Genomic DNA, 10,478 nt, shown 5'->3' with positions numbered 1-10,478 from the left:
TACTAAAACTGATACAATGTGTATCTGTAATTCAACTAAAAATGTTGTTAATGAATTAAGTTTTTACAAGTTTTTGTTGCAATCCGTGACACTTAGAAAATGCTTGATTACTATGAAACCTTTTTAATGTCTTCAATATCCAGACAATTCAAAACCGAAAATAAACGATATATTATGCTAAATAATTGTTTTATCTGTATTTTTAAATTTAATGTTTTAATTACTAGGATTTTTTATAGATTTTTAATTTTACTGACACGTCTTACTAGAACTCACTCCCACGAGGGATCCTTTTGTTTACGAAAGTGTTACCCGACCTGAACGTTGATGGGAACTCAGAAATTTTAATCATATGAGTGCCTAAAATGGAACTCACATGTTCGGAATCACAAAGCAAAACATGATGTAAATGTGCATCCCAAACACGGCAGCATTTATCAAAAGTTATTCGAAGCCAAAGTTATATAATTTATTGTAAGTATTCTACCTAGTTTGCCTCTGAAGCGGGTAATCGATTATGTATTGTATTTTTTTAAATTTCGAATGAACAACCTTTAACGTAGCTTGCAGTTGCAGTTGACTATTTTAACAAACAAATATTTTACAGCTTCCGGTCGGTGCGTATAATGTCCCAGCACTATAACCGCTTTCTCAAGCTGCTGGAACGTTGGCCGGTGGATCAGAGTAAAATCGGTCGGGATCTGGGACAGTATCTGCGGGATCAGCTGGCCGGAGTGCTGGGTAGTGCCAACATTATTGCCGTGAACGACGAACGTCTATCGCGACAGCATCGAGCGTTGGAGAATCTGGTTAACGACGTGCACCTGAAGGCCCACCCGAGGACGCTTCAATCGACTGCCACCGGGCTGTCCGGAGAGCAGTGCCGGGACGTGCTTTCGTCGGAGTTTATGGAATACTTGAACAAGCAATGATGAAGGTATTAGCCGGCGGTGTTCATAGATTAGGATTAGTTTTAAGCAGAAACTTTGCAACGGATGTTGGCCATGTTCCGGTTATGGCCCGGGAGACGGTCACGTTTTTGAAACCTCAAAACGGAGAGCTGTTTGTTGATATGACTTTTGGTGCGGGAGGTCACACCAAAGAAATTTTGAAAGCCGCTCCGGAAGCCAAAATTATTGCATTGGATCGAGATCCAATTGCTCATAGGATTGCAACTGATTTGGCTTCCTGCTACCCGGAACAAATCATACCGGTACTTGGGAGGTTTTCCGAGCTTCCCGCAAAATTGCGAGAATTAAAGATTCAACAAAATTCCATTGACGGATTTATATTCGATTTCGGTTGTTCCTCTATGCAGTTCGATAAAGGACTTCGTGGTTTTTCAATCAGCAGAAACGGTCCCCTGGATATGCGAATGGATAAGGATCGATGCCAGGACAGTCCAACGGCCGCCGAAGTCCTTGCCAAAATTGACGAAACCGATTTGAGCCGGATATTGAAAATTTACGGAGAAGAAAAACATTACAGGAAAATTGCCCGTGCCATAATCGATGCTCGTCATTCGATGCGTAAAATCGAAACCACACACCAGCTAGCCGACATAGTTCAGTCCTGCTTCGGAACGGGAATTCACCGATTGGACAAACTTCTAAGACCCAGCCATCCGGCCACGAAAACCTTCCAGGCGCTGCGAATCTTTGTCAACAATGAACTGAACGAAATCAACTACGGGATGCTGCTGGCCCAGCGATATCTGAAGTTGGGTGGCAAACTGGTGGCCATAACGTTCCACTCGCTCGAGGACACCATCGTGAAGCGGCACGTCATGGGTAACGTGTTGAACGACATGGCCAACCGGTTGCCGCTGCGCTACTCCAGCCACACCGTTTGTCACGACCGGCAGGCGATGGACAGTCTAACGAAACCGTGCTCCGGATGGCAGCAGCTGACCAAACATGTGGTGCTTCCGGGTGACGAGGAGGTGGAACGAAATCCCCGGAGTCGGTCGGCCAAACTGAGAGCGGCGGTAAGGGTGAGTTAAGTTTTATGTTCCTGGTCAGGTGTGCTAAGAAATTGTCATTAAATTCGTATTGGAACGTTGGATGATGATTTATCTTTCGATCCGAAATCTTTGATGTCATGTGGCGGTGTAGTATCTGAGGGTTTAAATTTTAGTTTACATTCTGGATTGCTTTAGAGAAAAAGATTGGTGAATTTTGATTTGTTAAGGACAGTTGAAAAACGTTAGAATAGTCTCCTTCCGGAGAAATTGTTTGTTTTGGATCGCTTCAACATTGTGACTTATTTTGCGAGACGAGTGACGTGACATATGACTTAAGTCACCTATTCTAGCGGGCGAATGCCACGAGTCACTACGAGTGATTTGAATGAACATTCGTGAGAAAGGGCTTACATCCTTTCTCAGACTTTTGAATTTCGTTGGTGATTTGAAATTAAAAAAATAATATTTCTTAATAAGACTAAATTTAAAAAAATATCAAAACAAATTTCAGAATAGTTTTTAAAGATAAAATAATGTTGATAAAAAAACTGAAGTTTATTTTTTAGAATCATTTTAATCATAATCAAAGTTTGTATCGTTAAAAGCAATTTAGAAAGATTTCATCAATGTACACATAACTGCTCAGTCCAGAATATTTACTTCAAAAAGAAAATGAATTATGAATTCTGGATTAGAGTTCCGGTTTTTAAGTTTAATCTCAGAATTCAGCTCATTTGTCCATTAAGTACAAAAATGAACCCGATAAAAAAGAAAAATTGGCTTTTGGACAGTGTTTTTAAATCCTAATCCATAAATGTAAAATAGAATTAAAGTCTTGGTTTTAAATTTTAGTCCTAGAATGAGAGTGCATCGATGGTTCTGAATCCAAATTTAAAATTGTATGACTTGACAATCTGAATTCTGGGCTTACTAGTATTTTCATTCTGAAATTTGAATCCGAGATCCCCGAGATCCCGGCCACAGAATCGGAAGAAGTACACAAGGAAGTCAAAAAAAAATTTGATTCCAAGATCAGGGATTCAAACTGAAATTCAGAATTTTAATTTAATTTTCCGAGTTAGAATTCAACGGATCAAAAAAAAAAAAAAAAAAAAAATAGAAAAAGATCTCAAGTTTGGAAATTCAAAACTACTCTGATTTTTCTTCGATTACCTCTAAATTGAAAAAAATTCACAATTTTTACTGGAAATTAGAGTTCAAAACTTTCTCTAAAATCTAAGTCACTTAAAATTTTTTCATGTTCCGCACAACATTTTGTATTGTTTGAACCAAGAGATGAAGTTTATATAGATTTGTTTGTTCAAAAATTTGTGTATTTTATTTAGATTCACAAGTTTGCTGAAAAAATGAATAAAAAAAATTTCAATGTTTTAGAAATTTGGACTTAACAAAAATCATTCTTCTTCCAATAATTTTAGAACAAGCTGTTTTTCTTTTTTCAAATTCCTTATAACTAGACATTTTTAATTTTTGTTGGCTCTAAAATAAAGAAGCATTTATGACTAGTTGTAACAAGTCGTATTAAACGCATATTTTACAACTACATTTGAAAAAAAAATCTACTGATCTAGTAAAATGAAGAGTCCTTTTCTAAAATACTAGAATAAACTTTTCTGGTGATCAACATATTTGATGAGAATTCTTTAACTTTCACAAAAACGTGTTTCAACCAAACTCGTAATCAAACTTTTCTGAGTTTGCTACAGATGCTATCCTTACTATTTGACATTTTTTCACCACAGTTAAATATCGAAAATGAATCTTCCAAATTACCTATTTCAGTTTTTTAGTAGCTGAACCAAGCAAAATGAACATGGATTTTTCGGATCACAAAATACCATCTCAAGGAAATTTGTAGTAATTTCACATAAAATTTTACATATATTTTTTGCATGTATGTTGGCCATTAAACATTCACACCCTTACACCGGGTGTGCCGTTAAAATGGTTTTTGTGTTTTACTTCCTCTCCTGCTTCTACAGGATGGTTCTCGCTAACTTGAAGTTAGCAGGTAATACCTAAATGTTCGCACTTTTCTCCATACCTTTATCGCTCACATTGGCAAACACAAATGTGGGGCCACTGTTTAGGGTAAATGTACTCCTCTTGCATGCCCTGCTACAAAGATGGAGTTACCTACATATGGTTTCCAATTTTTCATACTTTTCATTTGTAAGACTGTTCCATTGTCCATCCTTTCGTTTTTCGTTTCAGAAATGTTACCTACCTTACTAAATTTGCATAGTTCCTACTTATAATGTTTGTATTTTGTTTTTCTATTCTTTTGAGTTACCTTTTCTGAATCAAAATGTTTACGTAGTATTTGTTTTGTGTTTGAGTTTTTCACTCATCATCCTTCATATGCTTGTTGGGGTTTCACAGAAAGTCCAATACTAAATCGCACCTCAGTCAATCAATAGTTCACTCCGTTTACGTGTTTGTTTCTTCTTAAATCGTTTTAACGACCCCTAAACTGTATTCTGAACAAAAACCAAATTTGATTTTAACATTTTTCCGAGAATTTTGATTTTGGTTTGTTGTTTTAAAAATTTTCCATGCGTGTTTATGTTTGCTAGTTCGATTGAGATATCCGTTTTTTTTGTTTTTCATTAAATTTCAACTAATGCTCCAAATTTTTTCTAGTAATTCTGTGTATTCTATTAACCGTGCTCTGTTCGTTACTAATCGATTTTATTATGATTTGGACTTGAGTTTTCCACGAAATATTTATCTAGTTCGAGTTGTTAGTTGTGTGCTTCTGTTTGTTTTCACCTGACAAATAATTATCAATATCTAAAGTGTAGTGTTGCCGCGAAACGTTAGGCTTTCTTCATTCATTTTATAAATTTGAGGAAAAAAGAAAAACACAGAAGTTGTTCAAAGTACGGCTGAATAAATTCGTTCTTTTTTTGCGTGGAGGGCTAGGGTATGATGATGGAACATAGAACTATAAATTTTAAGATGCCAAAATCGCGTGAAATTATATGAAACAAGTATAAATAGCAACACTAAACGTTACGCTGCAATTATTAAATAATAAATTCAAAATTGGAATAGGGTATTTAGAATCAGAACGTAAAATCTTAATCAAATTTCAAAGCTCAATTTTTGAATCGAAATTCAAGAAACATCACTAATGACAATTTAGAATCAAATTCTTGAATAATTAGTCTGATTTTCTGCACCCCTAAACAGTGTTGCTTTTGATCTTGCTATAACTTTTGTCAAAAGATAAGTAATTAGAGTTCAAATGTCCCATCTGTGTCAAGGTTTTCTAGAGGTTTAAAAATCGGTTTTACAATTCAATTAGAGATTTGACAATGTCGTCAGAAATTGTAAACTTCATTCTTCATTATGGCGTCTTGACTGAAAATAAAGGGTTTGAGTCATTGTTATTTTTACAGATGAGTGAGCGAATGAAAGGACAGATTAAACTATCGCCAATTTACATTTCAATTTTCCTAAGGCGAAATGTTCGCAGAAGTTTTGAATTTGTTCTACCGATTTGTGAGTATTGATGACGAATTAAAATCGAAACTAGAACAATGCGATCAACCAACTGAGACATCTTTTGGCACCTACACAAAACGACCCGGCACAATGAGTTACTTATGTATTTTTATGGTACTATTTCTTTTTTTTGTGTATTTAAACTTTTGTAACCCTTTTATTTTATGTTTAAGTGATTTCGAGTTGTGTCATATGTTTTCAAATTTGATGGTGGTGCTGTAGCAATTTCAATTGTTCTCTAACCAATTGTCGGAATGAGTTAATGTATGATGTGGGTATATGTTTGTGTTTAGTTTATCAATTATATTTTCTTTTGTTCAATGATCATCCTTTTCATTTTATCTAACCCGCCCCACGTAATTTGAAATGATAATTAGAAAACCAGTCTTTTCTGTGATGTCTCCCCTAGAATTTGAATTTCAAGAGGGAACAATTCGGCCAAACGTTTGTGTTTTTCCTTCTTATTTTAATAACCTTCTTGTTGAGTAGATCCTTGCAGGTCCGATTGAATAACGGTGATTAACGAAAATCACATAATTCGGTTTACCATATTTTTTTTGGTTTCTTTTAATTTTATTTATTTTCCTATATTTACACGCGCGATGGAACAAAACACAAGAATTAAACGGTCGTTGTACTTTGAAATAATGTAGTTGCAAAATTATTACTTGGCCATTTGCGGAAGGTTTGTTTTTGTATTGTAAAGGGATATTCCGCTACAAAATAGTTACGCGTAAACTTTATTTGTTCGTTTTGTCCGTCCCGAGTGAAGCTACGCGCTAGCTACCGATGAAGTTTTTTTTTTTAATTTTCCACGATATTCCAAAAGAAACGCTGTGTGTGCGCTTTCGTGGTATTTTTGTCTGTTTTTTAGTTTAGTTTTCGACTAGAACCCCGAAGTGTTACCTTCACCTTCCGGATTGTTTAGTGGAGAACGGACGACGATTATGATTACTTTTTGTAAAAATACAAACGAAAATCAAATGAGCATCGTTGTGAGATCAGTTTTACCTGGGCGAAGGGTAAATAAAAGTAATGATACTTGTCTGTAATATGCGTAGCAGGATATTTAGAGACACAAAACATGCTTCCAAGGTGCACAGGAACACAACAAATGTTGCAACAAATCTAAGTTGGTACAGGATGGATAGAGAGGAACGTCTTCTGGGAGGGGAACCTCTCAAGTCTAGAAGGTAACACTTCGTCACTGGTGATGTTAGAACGTTTTCAACAAATTCACAATACCAGACACAATCGAGCAGCTTATTTGCTTTAAAATGATTTCGTCATAATCTACAGCTAGTTGGCTAATAAATAACTTCGTTCCGGAAATCGGTCCCGGAAAAAATCCAAAACTCGATTCCGAATCATAATGAGACATGCTGACTAACTGACTGATGGGTTAACACGTGTTTCGTAGAGTTAAAAAAATGGCAACACCATTTTCCAACCATTTGCTCCTTACGTTTGGTTATGATCCAGGTTCAGATGGTTACTGGTGGCCACCACCACTGACAGTTCGTCGTTGTCTTCCCCGTTCATCTTAACAATCACAGTTCCACCGTTCTGGATGGTCGTCGTCGGTCCGCCATTGTTCGTACCGTTCCCCGTAGGAGCTTCCGCATTCGGAGGACCACCATTACCAGTTCCATCAACTCCACCAGACCCCACAGTTCCACTGTTCAAATGGGTATTAATACTACCGTTGCTACAAATCTTACTGTACAGATCAGGTGTGGCTGTCATGATGGCGGCATCGTCGAACTCCGTCCGCAACTCGGTACACTTCAGCAGTCCCAGATCCTTGGGCATGTACGACAGTATCCGGTAGATCTGCCGGATATCCTCGTACGAACTCCAGATACCCGGGCGTTTGTTGTGGTACAATTTAGCGTATGTATACACATTAGCCGTTTGATCCTGCTCCAGCTGCATCGCCAGCGAACTAATGCAACAAAATTGGCACGCTTGGAATCCTCCGTATCTGAAAAATAAAACCACCCCAGTTAACCCTCTTCTCCAGCGAGAAAAGCAAACTAACAACGCACCTATCGACGATCACGATCGGCCCGTTCCGGTACTCGGCGCAACGTTCGTGCACCCGCACTACAAAATCGTAGATCGAGCGGGGGTTGGCCATGTCTGGCCACATCGGATTTTCGAACATCCGCACCGTCAACTCGTAGTCGTCCTGGATCGATTGGATCACGAAGTTGCGCACCACGAAGTTCTGCTCGGCCGCCTCCGACACCATGCGGATCCGGTAGTAGTCGCTCTCGATCGGTTCCGAATCGATGGGCCAAAACTGGAGGAAGGACTGCGAGAGAAATTAAAACAATTTGTTACAAAATTCTCAAAAAATCATGTTGCAAGGAATATTCTTCGTTAAGAGGGACATGTGTTGAGGCCTTACCATATTGTCGGCCGATGACAGCAGCACCACCGTCTGGGCGTTGTGATCCCAAACCATCTGCCAAAAGTCCTTGAACGTTTCGATCAGCGGATGCTGGGTGACAATGAAGTCTCTCAACCGCCGGAATCCGTGCAACCAGGTGGCGTTGATGTAATCGCTTCCCTCGACACCCGGCTTCGGTGTCAGATGGACTCGGCTCCCCTCCAACGGTACCAGCGAGCTGCGATTCTTGATGGCATTGACCGGCTTCAGGGCCGACGTCAGGTTGATCTCCTTCGGTTGGTAGCTAGTGATAAGCTGTGAAAGAGATTTAGGTTTGAGTAATGGAGATCCCTTTGAACATTTTTAACCCCTAAAATACCTTATACTGTCCATCAATAAAATCGATATTGTTCACCAAACCACCGATCGCGTCCACCTTGATGTTGGTCTCGCCACTATCGATGGCTTCGACCAGTGCGTCGTGAATAAATATGTACTGTTCCTCAGTTTGCACCATGTAGTTTCGCTGAGCCCGGATGTACCTCAGGAATCCGAACACATTCAGCATACTCTTGGATTCGATCTGTTTCAGAATCGCATCCAGCACGATGTAGGTTCCTGTGCGGCCAACTCCGGCACTACAGTGCACCACAATCGGGCCGGCATCTGACGGATTGGCCGTGGTAGATTTCTTCACAAAGTTGATAACCGGCAGCGGATGATCGGGAGTTCCGTGGTCCGGCCAGTTTGTGTAGTGATACTGGTAGACCATCTTCTCCATCTGTGAGGCCTTCTTTTTCTTCAGTTTGGTGTGCTTGATCTGGAACGTCCGTACCGTGTAGGTGGCCATCACCTCTTCTCGGATCAATTTCACCTGGATTATTCCATATGTTTCCACTCCGTCCTTGGGCCAGTACATGTCGCATTTTCTACGGCCTCGCTCGACCAAGTTGGTTATCATAACGATGATCGCAACTCGTTGTTCCCAAATCATCCGCCAGAAGCAATCGAAGGTTCCCGGAAGCGGTCCCTGGGTAGCGATGAACGCTTTGGATTTCTGGTAACCGTCAATGAAGTTCGCATTGATGTAGTCCAGGTGTTTCTTTTGACCCGGAATTTGACGTAGGTGAACCCGACTGTGATCATCTGAAGGCAGAACTCAATTAAACCCTATTCTTTTCATAAAAAAAATCCAACCAATACTCACAAGCAATCACATTCAGGTAGCGGTTCTTGCCCTTGTTGTCCGGATGCTGGGAATACTCGGAGGGGTACTCGTCGTTGAGGGCCTCGCCCTGGATGGCTTCGTACTCCTTGCTAAAACCGATGTCACCGTCGGCGTGCAGGGACGCCACGTGCTTGGCGAATTCGGCCACCGAAATGGAACTGCGTACCTCACCGGCCACCTCACTCGGCGATTCCCAGTCGATGATGGCGGCCGATGGTCCGTGGCTTCCGCCCCCACCGGTGCCCTGACTCGAGGGTGGCGGATCGTCCAGGTAGTAGTATGCGGCGTGGAAGCATTTTCTGAAAAGAGGTAAAATCAAAGTTCAGTTCACATAAAACGAAATTCAATGGACCAGAAATCGAAAAGATAAGCCACGTTTAAAGTAAAAGCGTCTGCACCTTACAAGATATACAAGAGACCTACGCATTTTTGCTAGGCGCTTGATAACCCTGCGTTTTCCCATTTTGCTAATCTGGGTTCATGGGTACAATGAAACGACTCAGGGTAAACCCACGTATAATTCCTACCCTACACCTAAAATTCTACCTGGGATCGCCGCTCTGTATGGTCCAACCCCAGACTGCTTTAAACTATACTTGACGGTGGGAGGTCATACTCTACGGCAGTCCTCTTAGGCGAATCCTCTGTTGAGATACGTCTCATCGTAGCAATCGATGAGATGAGTAGAAACACACGCATGATGTGTTTATTAGGAATAAACAAGTACCATGGAAATGGTTTAGAATATAAGGTAGCGAAGTTAGTTGGATAAAGTATTCCAAGTTCCACCACCAGTTACGAAGGTCTCTTCTTTCCACTGCCCAAAGTGCTGGTTTAACAGGTCATGGGTGCAGGGTGGAGGAGTGGAATCAACAGTGGTAAGAAGATTCAGCGCCGATGGAAGGGCAACGAGCCAAGCCCGAAAGGACAACGAGCCAGGAACTATTGGAATGTCATCGCCACTAGAAGGTCGTGGATGCAGAGCCATTCCGAGGTCGTTGTGTCAGCGCCATTAGAAGGTCGGTGAGCCGGGAACGTGGAGTCTTGTCGGACCAAGAGCCCACAGGAAGGTCATCGGACCGGGAAGCCAGGTAGATATTGACAAACCAGGAAACAGGTGGTCGGCGGACAGGTGACATGAAAGATCTTTGGGAATCCATTGCGAGCGGACCGCAATCCATCGGAAGTTCGGCGAGCCGGGAGCCAGAGGTAGGTCGTTGTGCCATTGGTGAGACGTCGGGTTAAAATAAGAGCTTCGAGCCACAACCAAAGAAGTCAAATCAAGAACCAGGTGGTGGTCGTCAGACTAGGATTCACTTGAGGACTTACGAGTAGGGTACTAAAGAAGGTCATCAAGCCAG

At 40.7% G+C, this 10,478-nt stretch overlaps 2 protein-coding genes across 8 annotated transcripts in view; one reads left to right on the top strand and one right to left on the bottom strand.

Moving 5' to 3' along the window:
* The first annotated feature begins 364 nt into the window (after positions 1–364).
* LOC129739142 (probable methyltransferase-like protein 15 homolog) lies at positions 365–2,062 on the top strand. Its single transcript, XM_055730548.1, has 2 exons — positions 365–474; positions 608–2,062. The coding sequence occupies exon 2, from the start codon at positions 929–931 to the stop codon at positions 2,000–2,002; it is 1,074 nt and encodes a 357-aa protein (XP_055586523.1). The 5' UTR covers positions 365–474; positions 608–928; the 3' UTR covers positions 2,003–2,062.
* Positions 2,063–3,950: 1,888 nt separating this feature from the next.
* LOC129760719 (tyrosine-protein phosphatase 99A-like) overlaps positions 3,951–10,478 on the bottom strand; it is a 352,268-nt gene continuing 345,740 nt past the window's right edge. For all 7 annotated transcript variants that reach the window (XM_055758409.1, XM_055758612.1, XM_055758550.1 and 4 more), the window contains 5 exons: positions 9,097–9,416; positions 8,269–9,035; positions 7,908–8,204; positions 7,543–7,811; positions 3,951–7,478 (listed from right to left, as the gene is read on the bottom strand). In XM_055758409.1, the coding sequence (XP_055614384.1) occupies positions 6,956–7,478; positions 7,543–7,811; positions 7,908–8,204; positions 8,269–9,035; positions 9,097–9,416 (2,176 nt within the window). In that variant the 3' untranslated portion in view covers positions 3,951–6,955. The remainder of the gene's footprint in view (positions 7,479–7,542; positions 7,812–7,907; positions 8,205–8,268; positions 9,036–9,096; positions 9,417–10,478) is intronic.

Source organism: Uranotaenia lowii, chromosome 1, assembly GCF_029784155.1.
Source record: "Uranotaenia lowii strain MFRU-FL chromosome 1, ASM2978415v1, whole genome shotgun sequence".
Lineage (NCBI taxonomy): Eukaryota > Metazoa > Arthropoda > Insecta > Diptera > Culicidae > Uranotaenia > Uranotaenia lowii.
The sequence above is the reverse complement of the archived record's forward strand: the minus strand, read 5'-3'. Positions and strand labels throughout refer to the sequence as shown.